Raw genomic sequence first — 14,501 nt, forward strand, 5'->3', positions numbered from 1 at the left:
ATGGCCTGCTAAAGCTTAATTTAAAGTTGTTGGCTTCTCTATAGGCCCATTAGGGTAAAGAGGTAAATGCCTGGGAGGGAGATTAGGTGGTCCTGTCTGTCATTGTGCTTCCCAGGGTCGACTATTTAGGTTGTACTTGTGAATATCGTAACTGGAGTTATTCACAGGGCTGGTTCACAGCTGCTGCAAGCTGTTCTATGAGTGTTTCCAAGGGCAGTTCCCCATGGAACTGAGACTCTGCGACTCATCTCACTCATCTGAGATTGCTGAGACTCAAATCACTAATGCCTTATTTAGGGCAGATAAGCAAACAGAGCAGACAGTGTTTTATTTTAAACCTCCCAGTTTGTATTGTGCTTTCATGTTGGTGATTTTTGTGTTTTGTTTCTGGATCATGAACCTGTCTACAACCCAGTTGTTAATATATCTGTTTGCTTTTTTCAGCCTGTCTTCTTATTACTGCTGCCTGTATTTAGCATTAACTTCATTCAGCAGATGATGTTTCCGGCCAAAGGAAGGAAGTGTTCTGTAGGTCAAGTAGTAGTTTGTTGCAGGTGCTTTTTGTGTCTGCTTCCTAACCTGTCCCCTTTCTTCTCTTAGGCGCAGGGATCTTTGCTCACAGCTCAGACAGTGGCAGCTGAAAGTCATAGATAACGTTAAGAGGGGTCAGCACAAGAAATCACTGGAGAAACTCTTCCAAGGCTTCAAGCCAGCTGTAGAAGCCTGTTACTTCAATTGGGAGGAAGCTTATCCCATTCCCGGGATTACATATAGCAGCACTGACAAGAAGAACTCGTTCTGTTGGGTGAAGGCCATCCAACAGAGGAGCTGCCGGTTGCAGTGTGCAGAGAGTGCCTGTGAGGCTGGCAGGACGCTCGGCCAGGAGCCCGGGGCAGCGTGTGTGCAGCCCGGGGACCGGCTGCGGCCCTCTCCCCAGGAGCCGGCCGTCCGTCCAAAGGAGCTCACGGGGAAGAGGAAAGTCGTCTCTGAAACGCCGCAGAGGGTTCTGAGGCGGCTCTCGGCAGAAGGGGACAAAGCTGTCTATAAGACTGCAGTGAGCAAAGCAAAGTTGCCGGTGAGCAAAGGCTTGACCAGTAAGCATAGTGGGAAACGCCGTATGAGCAGCGAGGACAGCTCTCTGGAGCCAGACTTGGCGGAGATGAGCCTGGATGACAGCAGCTTGGCGCTGGGGGCAGAAGCCAGCAATACCTTCAGTTTTACAGAAAGTCCACTGAGCAGGAGCTACAGGGATGCCTTTGAGGAGGATGGTGGAGTGTACTTCTCTGAGGGACCCGAGCCTACTCTCAGGAGCAGTTCCATGGCCAAGAAACCCCCCAAGGATCCTGTGGGGGAGATGGGTAGTGGCGATGATGACTTGCCTTCTGCAGACGAGAACTCTGGTGGTGTGAGTCTGAAGCCTGAAGAAGTGGGAGAGAATGGTGCAGCAGGGGGAGGGGATGATGGAGAAGAGGAAGATGATTACCAGGTATACTATCTGAATCCACAAGAGGTAGCCAAGGAAGATGATGACAAAGCTGAAGGGGGAATTGAAGAGGAGCAGGATATATTTGCTGGTATAAAGCCTCTGGAGCAGGAGAACCGGATGGAGGTGAGTTGAATCTAGTTCAAAATGCTGTTTTGCAGTTTTATATGTTGTATAAATCATGGTCTCACCACCCTCATAGCTGTCACACTTAACCTAGGATGTTGTTAAATCAAGTGCTTAATTACAATGTTGTGATAACCAACTGTGTCATAAGGTATCTACAAGCTTAATGCAGTGGCAGCATATGTCTGCTTCCCACAAGCTTGATTCCCTGTTTCTGTGCTAACTGCAAGTGTGTCCCAGTTTTAGTTAGTCCCATCTCACACTCCAGCATTTACAAATGTAGACAAAACAGTGTGCTTTTCACTTCGTCTCACCCTTGGAAAAGGCAAAAATTATCTGAAATTAAAAATGAGACTGAGACATGCTCAGAAAAAAAAAAGTAAATCCAACCATTTAAGCAGAAATTCTTTGGAAAGGAGAAGCAGTCTAAATAAACTGTGTCTTATTCTTGTAATAACCACAAAATGGCAATGCATGGAAACAGTGGTAATTTGAAGTTTAGTATTTTTTGAGCTATTTTCTGATCTCATAGCACTTGGAGAGAGGATGGGACTTAATCATGTAAGAAAAGACTTTTTGGGGGAGTGCTTCAAGGAGTGGTGGTGAAGGATTAGGCAAGGAGGACTCTGAGAATACCTGCTGCTGAAGTTAGTTGAGAATTGTGCTTGCAGTCTTTGTGACAGGTGGTTTGAGCAGGCTGACTCCAGGCTGGGCTGATGTGGTTTGAACATGACCATCTGTTCCTTCTTGCAGGTGCTGTTTGCCTGTGCAGAGGCCCTGTATGCGCACGGATACAGTAGCGAGGCATGCCGCTTGACTGTAGAGCTTGCCAGGGACCTACTGGCCAACCCTCCAGATCTCAAAGTGGAGCAGCCACCAACTAAGGTAGAGAGATGGCAGCAACCTTCAGTAGTCTTGATGTTAGTGCAGCTCTGTGCAGGTGACCCTGTTTCTTGAGATTCTCTCCAAAACCTGTGTCTCCTATTTTGTAGTGCACATCACTGGAAATGTTAGTAGTTCTGCTATTTCAGGATAAGATGGTTGGACAGAAGCATAAGTTTCTGGAAGCTCAGTTGTAGTGACACTCAGTAGTGTTTGTTGTACAGAAGGGTTCCCTTGGAAGGAATGGGTATGTGACATCTGCCTGCACAGCATCAGTCGAACAGGGAACGTGTGTCTTGTCCACAGGCCGGCTCTTCCACTGTGTTGTCCTGGGGTGACATAGGGGAGGCAGTGATGTTCAATGGTAACCACTGAAATTGGAGATTTCTCAGCAGAAGGAACAAAATCTAAATGTATTTTATTCTTTCCTCTGTCCATAATTACTGCAAAAGATAAGAGGACAAGAGAGTCATTTAAGATGTTTAGGAAAGTGTCTGTGACAAATTCCTCCTCAAACAGGGCAAAAAGAACAAGGTGTCAACCAGCAAGCAGACATGGATGGCAACCAACACCTTGTCTAAAGCTGCTTTCTTGCTGACTGTCTTGAGTGAGCGGCTGGAGTACCACAACCTGGCCTTCCGAATAGGAATGTTTGCTCTGGAGCTGCAGAGACCACCTGCCTCTACCAAGGCTCTGGAGGTAAGGAAATATCTCAAAAAGACAGTATCCATAAACGTTGTTCTCTTGGAATGTCTTTGCTCACATGGTTTAAATTTCAGTGCCTGAAGTTTGGTTGTACTTTTATGTTTTCTTAAAATGGATTGCAATAGAACTAAATTGAGTGCACATCCCATTAGGACATGTTGATCTCCTAAAAAAATTATTAGCAATATCACTTGAGCTGTTGTTACCTTCACTGATAGGAAGCTCAGACGAAGCTATAGGTCTGAAAATATTTAAGTGAGTACAAAATCTTTTATGAATGTATTATTTGGATAAGAACAGCCTAGTTCTTATCTTAAGTATGTTTTCATTTTGCTTCGCTAATGTGGGGAAAAACAAAGGCATTTGTAAATGCCCATATTTGTCTGTATTTGCATCAGTGAAATGGTTTGAAAGTTATTCCTTAGGGTGAATTGGTGCAATTGTTATGTATCTGAAAATTGTTGCTATTGCTGATACCTCATTCACTGGCAAGCAAGCATATGCACTGTACAAGCACATTATTTTGGACACTCCTTGATTTCTATGAGGATTCCTGTTTTGAAAAAAGTGTCCAGTGAAGACCATGTCTGTGTGATTTACAGCTGCCTTGCTTTTCACTGCAGGGTTGTTCAGTCTCTTAGAGTGTGTATTGTTGCTAGTTATCCACCAACTACAATTATTACATTCATTATCTGTACTTCTTATGGTCTGATTAGAAGACTGTGAGTTTGGCAGTCACTTGCTACCTAAAAGAAAACTATTGCTTTCACGTGTTAAGAATGGAGGGAGTACAGGCACAGAGCAGTGAAATGTCTTCATCCTGATGGCATGTGTGCTGCAACTGTGCCCTTTCTTCTGCTAATCAGTCTCTGGTGTCTCAAATGGGTGTACCACTTAACATAGCATCCTTTCTTCCTACAATTACAAGTAACCACCTTTTCCACTGGCCTATCCAGTCAGATACTTCTGCTGATGTTCTTGTGAGAGCTGATGCATTTTTTCTGTATGCAGCTGAAAAGTCATCATTTGAGCAAAAAAAAAAAAGTGTATAAATATGAAGCAAGACTCTTATTAGATGTGAAAACCATTTTCATTGTGGAGAGAATGGTAATGGTGGCTAGGCTGGTAAGCACTGCTCTCATTTAATAAACTAATAAAAACTATTGCTGTACTTCATGTATAGAGGAGAACGGTGTGCTCCCCATAGGGGACTGTGCCTCTGACAGCTTTTTTTTCTGTTTTCTTGTGGATACCACCAGGTGAAGCTGGCTTATCAGGAATCTGAGATTGCAGCCCTCTTGAAGAAGATTCCCTTGGGCACCAATGAGATGAACACTATTCGAGGAAGAGCCGAAGAACTGCGAGAAGGGACCTTGTGTGATTACCGTCCTGTCCTGCCTCTGATGTTGGCAAGCTTTATATTTGATGTCCTGTGCACTCCAGGTACTGACAGCATTGGCCTGAGTGTGTGCAGGGCGTATTCTGAGATGCCAGGTCTTGAGGGATTTTCACAGAGAAACTGTCTTCTGTATAAGAACAACCAAAGTTTAATTCTTCATACACTGTTGCTTGCACTTGCCTCTACATTGTTTTAAAGATATTTTGTTCCCCAGTGGGACAGTTCTCCTTCTGCCTACATTTGAAAACAACTCCACACTTAAGACTTTTTAGCACTCTATGTGTGTTTGTAAAATAGTTATAAATTACTGACTTTGCTGCTTTTACACTGGTTATATTTTGAGGAGTCTAATACAAATCCAGAATATAATAAGAACACAGCAACCTGGGATTAGAAGACTGACTTGGCAATATACTGGTTTGGAGCCTTCTGAGCTTAGAGAAAGAATTGGGAAGAAAACCTTGTAAGGTGCTGTGATCTTGAAGCTGGTATGAGGCTAAGAATAGGATCACAGGAAGCTATGAAAATTCAGAAAGCTCTCAGAAATGTCTTTTGCTTTGAAGCCTTAGTTTTGAAAGATGAACACTAATTCCATTGTATTCTTTCAGTGGTTTCTCCTACAGGCTCTAGACCCCCAAGCCGTAATTGGAATAATGAAATGCCTGGAGATGAAGAACTTGGTTTTGAGGCAGCTGTTGCTGCTCTTGGTAAGAATCTTTACAAGGAAAGTCTGCCTTCATCCATGTTCTGCATGCTTTCCCATTTTGAATGGTGAGAGTTAGTAGTTCATTCCAGTTTGGTGCAGAAATAGAAGTGTTTGCAGAGTTTGACAGAATCAGGTGCAGGATTCTACATGCCAGGGTTGAGGTATCAGTGCAAAGCTGTGAAAAAATGGAAGGACAATATGGGATGAGAGCTCAGTGTTTAGGTAGTAACATGAATTTTAGCTTTCTGCTTGCTTTTTTGTCAGGAAATATGTATTGCCTGGACTTCAATGGAAATGGACAGTTTCAGAGGCAATTAGGACAAAAGGCAATAATTTTTGAAGAGAATTGACAATGATAGCAAAAGATTAGCAGAAGTACTCTCAATTATTATCATATCATTTAGGATCTTAGCATAGAACTGAATTCTCGCCTCATCTGCCTCAACAACAAAGCAGTGATTATATGCATGTTATGTTGACAGTACTGTATGCGTGTTTTAAAGCAGTAAGCAAAAAGAAATTAAATGGATTAGACAAAACCTGTTGTTTGTTGCCTCATCTCTGAAAAAAGATGAGTTTTTTATGGTGTTGGAATGCTGGCTTGTAGCATCTGCAGAAACCAAAAGGCTTGTTTCAAGATAGGGTTATAGGCTTGCCTGGACTCTTCCTGTAGCTTTTTAGTACCTGGTTGTTCTGGCAGTTGTGGCCAACTTAGTATTCTAGGGACAGACTGCAGCTTCTGTTTATTCATGGCCTCCTTTTGAAGTTAACAGAAAAAATCTTTTTTTGCCTGTAACAGTGAGGCTATTGAAACAGTCTGAAGTATAGACAGCTCTCAGGATGTAGTGTAGTCCCATGAGCTCACTTGTCTCTTCATGCTCTCTTTTATGGGCTGCAGGTATGAAAACAACTGTCAGTGAAGCAGAACATCCTCTGTTGTGTGAAGGCACACGAAGGGAGAAAGGGGATCTGGCACTAGCCCTGATGATCACTTACAAGGATGATCAGTCTAAGCTGAAGAAGGTGAGTTTCCCTTTGAAAGGAGAGAGAGAGAAGGAAGGTTTGGGTTTTGATGGATTTGATAGTTTTGCCACTGAGTGTAAGTTGCTGTGTCACATACTGATGTTTTACAAGCTATGTTGTGGTATTTATATTCATCCACTGCTGCAAAACCTGATTGTATGGAGTGTGTTGCCCTGGGAGAGGCATTCTTTCCATAGGTTTCTTAAGATCCAGTCAGGGCATGTGTTGTCACTGCTTTTATTGCTAAGACAAGTTCACTCCTAAGGGGTTTTGGTGTGCAGTCTGTGTGTGGTCTGGGAATTGGACATGTTTTGCTGCAGGGATATTGGCTTGCAGAACAGTATAGTTAGCAAAAGCTCTGTTTCTTAACCTCTCACCTCTTTGATATACTAGTTCATTACACCTGTCTTAATTTCCTATGTAGGGGAGAGAGAGTAAAACTCTGCCTGTCCACCCCAAAGGAAGAAAAAAAATTGAAAACTGCTGAAGCTTCAGAAAGGATTTTATTAATCTTTTATATTCAGAAATCCTCCTACACAGCAAGAACTACATTATTAGTGTCTTTTTGTCTCCTAAAAGAGAAGCATTTTTGCTATACTCTTCTCCAGGGAATAACAGGGACACTGTGATATCAATCAACTGTGCATAAATGATCTGTCAGGCTTGTGGTGTTGATTAAATATGGAGAACAAACAGTATAAGTGGACAAACCCTTCAAATGTGGTGATGCATTGTTCCCCAATTACATAATAAGTTATGACAAGAAAATGTTACTGTAGGCCAGTATAATGCAGTTTCTCTAGTGGCTTTGCCCGTTTCTCAGTAATGTATGACAGGATTTTCTGAATGGTGAGCGTGGAATTTTTCTGACTTAAACAACATCTGACAGAACTAAATTTAGAATTCTCCATTCTGTCCTTGCTATACTAGAATTGCTTATTTTTTGTGAATTTTGGGTGCTTTTCAAGTAAAGCCAGTGGCTGTTTCAAGTGAAAATGTGGTATTACTGAGTCTTTGCATCCTCAAGTAATGCAGACCACCTGTCTCTCAGCTGTGCATTACATTGCTCTTTGGTGCAGGAAGATGACGCATATTCTTTAGAAAATAAGCATTTTCTTTTTATCTCCAACAAATAAAATTTGATATTTTACCTCTTCGTCTTAGTGTAATGAGACCCTGGTCTCTTACCCTTCACTGAGAGCCTTTTTTTTTCCCCTTGTTGTTGAAGATTTTAGACAAACTCCTGGACAGAGAAAGTCAAACTCACAAACCACAGACGCTGAGCTCCTTCTACTCATCCAGCAAGCCTGCAGTGGCCAACCAAAAATCTCCTTCCAAACATGCTGCCCAGTCTGCTGCAGCTATCCAGCAGCTTCCAGGGACTTCTGTCACTCAGCAAGCTGCTGTAAGCACTGCAGTGCAGAGCAGTCCTGAGAACTTTGTGGAGAAGAGTACACAGGGTAAGAAGTGGTTTGTAACAGCTATGCTAAAATTTTCCACAGTTAGAGCCTATTTTCCAAATCTTGAGTTAAATGTTCTTGGCCTAGTGTCAGATGATCTGCTTTATAACTGAAAGAAAGCTGACATAATCCTGCTCATAAATATAATTCATTTTATAAAAATCTGTTGATACTTGTATCTTTTAAATGGCCATGTCTGATTTTAGAGATACAGAAAGAAGATGGTGTTTATGTTGTCACTGTTGTGTTTAGCAGAGAGCTCTCAGAGGCCCCCGTGTGAGCCAGCTGCTGAGGCCACTGTTTTGAAACAAGAGGGGAAGGTCCCCAGTCGTCTGGCCCTTGGAAACCGAGGTGGATACAATGGGAGATGCTGGGGCTCACCTGTCAGGCAGAAGAAGAAACACACAGGTGGGAATGGATTAGCTCATGCAGCATCTAGTGCTCTCTTAGGCAGTCTGCTGGGAGAAGAGCTTTTTACAAGGACATGTAGTGATATGACAAAGGATAACAGCTTTAAGCTGAAAGCTGGGAGATTTAGATTGGACATTAGGAAGAAGTTCTTTATTGTAAGGGTTGTGAGTCTCTGAACAGGTTGCACAGAGAAGTGATGGATGCCCCATCCCTGGGAGTTTAAGACCAGGTTGGATGGGACTGACCAAACTGTTCTATGACTCTGGGATTTTACTTGTCAGCCTTTCCTGTACAACAGAAGCAGCTGAGTATCTCTGAGGTGTTTGACATGGACATATGAGATTTGCTCCATAAATTTCCTGCCTTTCTTGCACCAGCTATGTTCTGTGTGATGGATTAGATTCCTGGAGCTGAATGACTGCTGACTCTAGAAGTGCAGCACTGTGCTCCTGGATCCAGAAACAAATTCAGAGAAGCTGCTGCCTCTTTACACTGCTCTTGGGATGGGTATAAGTTAGAGGCAGAGGATGTGAAGGTTGTGCAGCATGTATCTGAAGGGTTTTCTTCCTATTTGTATAATCTGTGGAACTTGACTTTGTAAGTACATTTGCTTGTTGTTATTATATTCTGCCACAAAACTTGGCAGGTGGAGTGAGGGGCTGTGATGGTGTGAAGAGGGAAATAAAGATGCCTTGTTCTTGGACTCTTCTACATTTTAATCCAAGAATTACAAAATGTCACTGATGTCTGTGGCCAAATTGATTTGATTTAACCTCTCTCAATTTACAGTGACTGCCTATCAGCCCTAAGGCAATCACCGACACAACTGATCTTAGCTGGTACTGCAGGTGATATGGTTCAGAGTTTACCTTCCTGCATTGCATTTACCAACCCTGGTGACATTTCTGTGTTGATTGTGGTGTTGTAGGCATGGCTAGTATTGACAGCAGTGCTCCTGAAACCACCTCTGACAGTTCTCCAACACTCAGTCGGCGTCCTCTACGTGGGGGCTGGGCAACGACGTCCTGGGGCAGAGGACAGGACAGTGACAGCATCAGCAGTTCTTCAAGTGATTCACTGGGATCTTCCTCTTCCAGTGGCAGTAGGAGAGCAAGTGGGGGAGCCCGTGCAAAGACTGTGGAAGTTGGCAGGTAATGAATAATACCAATGCACAGAGGCAACCTCTAGGCCTGATGTTGGGGACATGCCGTGCGTGCATCGGGAAATACTTTATGGGGAAAATTTGCTTTGTTTCCTCTAGACCCCAAAGACAGGGGGTCTTTGTACCCCAGCTGACAAACTTGGGGTACTTATGTGAAAGAGTCTTCTGTCTTTCTTCTAGGTATAAAGGGAGGCGGCTGGAGAGCCATGCTCCTCATGTCCCAAACCAGCCCTCAGAGGCAGCTGCTCACTTCTACTTTGAATTGGCTAAGACAGTCCTTATCAAAGCAGGTGGAAACAGCAGTACCTCTATCTTCACCCATCCTTCCTCCAGTGGTGGGCACCAGGGACCACACCGCAACCTTCACCTCTGCGCCTTTGAGATTGGGCTGTATGCACTAGGGCTGCACAACTTCGTGTCTCCCAACTGGCTCTCTCGAACTTACTCCTCACATGTCTCCTGGATCACAGGTTACAGCAAAGCTTTTTTGGGAGGCTGACTTTTGGGCAGGAAGTGGGATAGGGAGGCGAGCTTGTTCTTGAGAATGGTGATACTGATGTGCTTTAGGAGCCATGTGAGCAGCTCACACAGCTGCAGTAGTTACTGATCAGCATTGATTTGCACAGTGGTGGTTACTTTGGCCTGGGAAGTTCTTGTGACCTCTTTCTTGTTTGAACTGCAAAATGCTTCAGTCTAAAAAGCCCACTTCTCATACAGAGACTGGTCTTCACCTCTCCTTCAGAAGTGTGCTGAAGAGACAGACATATGTCAAGTCTGAACATGCTCTCTGGCAGTGTTCAGTTCTCACTTTCCACTTCCTTTTGATTGCACCCATATTTGCTACCTATCCATATGGCTTTTAGAGACCTAAAAAATACATCTTCGAAAATTCAGGTTTTCCTCATGTGAATTACTAGACTGGCAGTCCAGACTGGTTTGTGGGTACTAAAATCAGCTATAGCAAGTACTTTTGCTATTTCCAGTGCATTTTAGCTTAAGTAATGGTGTCCTCACTCACCACGTGCTCATTGAGGGCTCTTGTTTGTCCTGTGTTTTGGGAGGAGGTACCTAAATTTGATGTGAACCTTAATGGAAGCAACTGGGTTGTGTCACTGCTGCTGAAGGAAGTTCTTTCAACCTGCTGTTGAAAGAAAGCTGACTAACTGTGCTGGGCATACAGTGGTGTGAGAGTCTCTCTCACTCTTCTTCTTAGGGCAGGCCATGGAGATTGGTAGCGCAGCCTTGAACATCTTAGTGGAGTGTTGGGATGGACATCTGACTCCCCCAGAGGTGGCATCATTGGCAGACAGAGCTTCACGGGCCAGAGACTCCAACATGGTGCGGGCAGCTGCTGAACTGGCACTCAGCTGCCTGCCTCATGCCCATGCCCTGAACCCAAACGAGATCCAGAGGGCTCTGGTGCAGTGTAAGGAACAGGTGAGCATCATATGGCAGCTGCTGGTGGAGGCTGATTTCTAGTATCAAGGATGTGCTGTTGTTACCTGTGGGGCTGGCTCCTTGCTACTGCCCAGCCTTAATCCCAGTTCTCTGGATTTCTAATGTTTCATGAATAACACTGGTTATTCTGCTGCATAGCATCTGGCTGGTCCCCATAGTATTAGTCATTTTAGAGTGCCTTGTACTTCTCCCCTCTTGTAGTTTTTCTTTCTTGTGTTTCTTATTTTACATTCTTAACTTCTTTTGTTCCACTGCTCGCAGGACAACCTGATGCTGGAAAAGGCCTGCATGGCAGTAGAAGAGGCAGCTAAAGGAGGTGGTGTGTACCCAGAAGTCCTGTTTGAAGTAGCTCATCAGTGGTACTGGCTTTATGAACAGACTGTTGGTGGGACCCCAGCCCAGAGAGAAGGTGCCACCGGCTGCAGTGCTGGTGGCGCGCGGGCTGCGTCGGAAGCAGCGCGTGGCCTGGCAGACAGCCGGGTGACCTCAGAGCCGACCACGGTGACGGTGGCAGCTGCAGTAACTGCAGCAGCAACAGTCATGCCAGTGATCTCTGTGGGGTCAACCATGTACCAGCAGCACACGGTGGCAGGGCCAGCAATGGCACATACACACACGCAGGGTCTCCACCCTTACACCACCCTCCAGACCCACATCCCCTGTAACCCCCAGTATATCGGACACACCATCCAGCACATGCCGCGCCCAGCAGTCTTCCCGGTCCCTGGCTCGGCGTATCCACAGGTGAGTTTTGGCTGTGCCTTGTTCATTTACTGTGACCTTGTGGGTTTGCTTCTGGGGGAGTATGTTGGAGTAGGGAGAGCATGGGGCTCAGAACTGTCAGGCTTGAGATCAGGTCTCTCTTTCTGCTCTCACTTGCCAGTTGGTGACACTTTGGCCCTCCAGCTCAGCATTTGCACAGTAAGGAGCCTTTTGTGGCTGTGTTTCAAGTCTCAAGAGAATATAAAATATAATACATCAGTAGTTCTTAATTTCTGTTGCTCTGTAGTTTCTCAGAAGGCACTGGACACAAAGCTTGTTTTCTTGAGAGCTTGCAGGCTAAATAGAGACTATGCTGGGAAAGCCAAATGAAGGTTATTTTAACCTTTGCCTATTTTTGAAGGTCTTGGAGTGGTTTTCTGCAAAATGATTAGGTTTTTAAAAGGAGGAGGAGCAAGCAGATGTAATGCTCATGTGGTGCAAGTTTCCTCCTTTGCTTCCTTCAGACTGGACTTTTCAAGCTGTGGGGCTTGTGTGGGGACATGATGTTTTGATTACTTCTAAGTGGTCAGGTGAAGCAGACACGACTGTTGTGTACCTTGTGTTGCAGGGTGTCCACCCAGCATTCATAGGGGCGCAGTACCCTTACTCAGTGACTGCACCGTCCCTGGCAGCTACAGCAGTGTCCTTCCCTGGCGTGCCCGTCCCCTCCATGACGCAGATCGCCGTGCATCCCTACCACAGTGAGACGGGACTGTCGCTGTCTTCCAATGTAGCGCGTAAGTTACACCTCTGGGCTGGGGAGCACACGTTTCTTTGCTGTCTGTTAACTCTTCACCAGTGAGGGCCTGTTCCTCATTGATTCCAAATGGCACGCGGGTTCTTGCACTGGAAGGTTCTGGCCAAATGAATGCCATTTTAATGGTGTGCCTGCTCAGGGGTACTGGGATTCCCAAGGGGGCCTGATGCAGCTAGCAGAGAGAAATTTCTGTTCAGCTGAATTTCCAGTATGAGATTGTTTTGGCCTCAAGACTAAATCGTGTTTGGAGCCCTTGTGGTCTTTCTGATTTCTAACCTGTAAAAGCTTAATTCCCGCTCTCCTTGGGCAAGGTGAGCATAGATGATCTTGAGCAAACTCATGTAATTCTGTTGGGTCAGGTGAACAGAGTAGGAAGCAGGCAGACTTCTGCTACAGAAGCACTACTAAATGTCTTTTCCTGCCTGAAAGGGTTGGAGGCAGCCAGCGCCCAAATGTGGAACTATCAGAGATGATGGATGTTTTGTGAAGAGTCATGTCAATGGCATTTGGAATGGATGCTCATGTGTTGTGCTAGGGCTTGAGTGATGGTGAAAATCCATGAAGTAGCATGTAGCACTGGACAACAGATGTTGACTGGATTGTAGACATGCTGTCATTGCCATGGAGTTCTGCACCAGTGGGTCGTGCTTGACCCCAATCTCTGCTAATCCATCATTGCAGAGGCTGTAATATTTCTCTCCTTTCAGTGTGTTGCAACTCACCAGGTGCTGGAAGACTAGTATGTGAAAAGTACTGAAGAGTTGTGTTGATCTCCTTCATATTCAGAGTATAAGTAGAATAATTTTAGTTATTTTTTAATCCCATATTTTGATGCTAAAAAGCTACCACAAAAGCAAATAAAACAGTCTTGAAGGCCTTAGGATCTGATAGCTGCCAGCCTTAGTCACAATCTGATGCCATGACTTTTCATTGTGAGAAACCATTTCTGTACTCCTCCAAAGAGCTATGAATCTTCCAGAAGTGCTAATTCATCCTAGAACACTTAAAATACCAAAAGGAGAAAACAACCTCACCCTTTCCAGTTGCCATTTTTTATGGCTTCCATAAACTTATTTTGAGTCCTTACAATACTGTTTCACTGTTCCTCAAGTACAGAATCGTGGTGAGGCCTGAGCTCTGGCAATAATTTACCTCATTCTTATGAGTTATTCTCCTTGGCCAGACTTCAAACACAGTATGAATTTTGCCCTGCTTCGTGTGTTGTTTGGCACCCTGTGTCTCCTTGGTTGAGGAGATTAGACAGGTCTTTCCTGGGAGACACATTGTTCTCAGGTGTTTAACTGTTCACTAGCAAACATGGAGGGGGAAATTAAAAGGAACTTACAGCATTGCTCAAGCTGGTGTAGTAGCATCACAGAGAAACTGTGAAATAAGGGTAGCAGTTTGCACACACCTAATGGCATCTGTGCTCTGGAGCTCTCAAGCAAACCTTGCTTTTTACTCTTTGTACCTTTCTTGAGAGGGACAGGTAAATTTGAGTCTCGTAAGAGTGCAGCTTAGTGACTCAGTGTTTACTGCTGTCCGTACAAGTTTGGGTGGCACAATGCAATGGGTTTGCATTTGAAACCTGTCATTTCCCTTGAGTTTGCTTATACTAGTTAAGTGTCTGAAGGTGACAACTTCTCAAGTCTCCCTGCTGTTTTTCCTGTTGGTACATGCTGCCAGTGTGTGCAGTGACTGTTCCTTCCAGGGATGATTGGAGGTCAGCCTCCAGTAACAGCCTTCCTGAATGGAGTGACAGCTGTCGTACAGCCCAAGTGGAAGAACCTTGCATTGTTGGACTTGATCTTTGAGTGACTTAATTCTGTTCCTGCTCAGTAATTTTCCTAGCAGTTTCTCATCAGGTGTAGACATACACATGATTGTTTCCTTGGACAAGAAGTCAGAACCAAATATTTTATTTAATCATAGCAAATGCATTCAAATCAACATACACATTTACAAGTAAAACATGGATTTTGTGCATGTTCACGAGATACTGCAGAAGAAATGGACACACATGTTACTGACACTGTCAGGCCCACCTTGCCAACAGAATAGGGCTATTCCTGGCCCACTGTATTTCAGCTGTAAGCCTGTGGGTTTTGGTTGCTTTATTGTTCTTAATAGGGGAATATAACCCTACACTGGCAGGGGGCAGTCAGGT

At 44.5% G+C, this 14,501-nt stretch overlaps 1 protein-coding gene across 2 annotated transcripts in view; it reads left to right on the forward strand.

Moving 5' to 3' along the window:
- ZSWIM8 (zinc finger SWIM-type containing 8) overlaps window positions 1–14,501 on the forward strand; it is a 54,010-nt gene that overhangs the window by 34,411 nt on the left and 5,098 nt on the right. Inside the window, exons 10-22 of one of the 2 annotated variants that reach the window (XM_064716790.1) lie at window positions 601–1,609; window positions 2,363–2,494; window positions 3,011–3,190; window positions 4,456–4,639; window positions 5,204–5,302; window positions 6,200–6,324; window positions 7,553–7,784; window positions 8,037–8,192; window positions 9,124–9,346; window positions 9,538–9,827; window positions 10,571–10,794; window positions 11,077–11,559; window positions 12,146–12,314. In XM_064716790.1, coding sequence (XP_064572860.1) covers window positions 601–1,609; window positions 2,363–2,494; window positions 3,011–3,190; window positions 4,456–4,639; window positions 5,204–5,302; window positions 6,200–6,324; window positions 7,553–7,784; window positions 8,037–8,192; window positions 9,124–9,346; window positions 9,538–9,827; window positions 10,571–10,794; window positions 11,077–11,559; window positions 12,146–12,314 — 3,506 coding nt within the window. The remainder of the gene's footprint in view (window positions 1–600; window positions 1,610–2,362; window positions 2,495–3,010; window positions 3,191–4,455; window positions 4,640–5,203; window positions 5,303–6,199; window positions 6,325–7,552; window positions 7,785–8,036; window positions 8,193–9,123; window positions 9,347–9,537; window positions 9,828–10,570; window positions 10,795–11,076; window positions 11,560–12,145; window positions 12,315–14,501) is intronic. The other variant, XM_064716791.1, reaches the window with a different exon arrangement.

The sequence above is a fragment of the Zonotrichia leucophrys genome, chromosome 6 (genome assembly GCF_028769735.1).
Source record: "Zonotrichia leucophrys gambelii isolate GWCS_2022_RI chromosome 6, RI_Zleu_2.0, whole genome shotgun sequence".
In the NCBI taxonomy this organism is placed as follows: Eukaryota; Metazoa; Chordata; class Aves; order Passeriformes; family Passerellidae; genus Zonotrichia; species Zonotrichia leucophrys.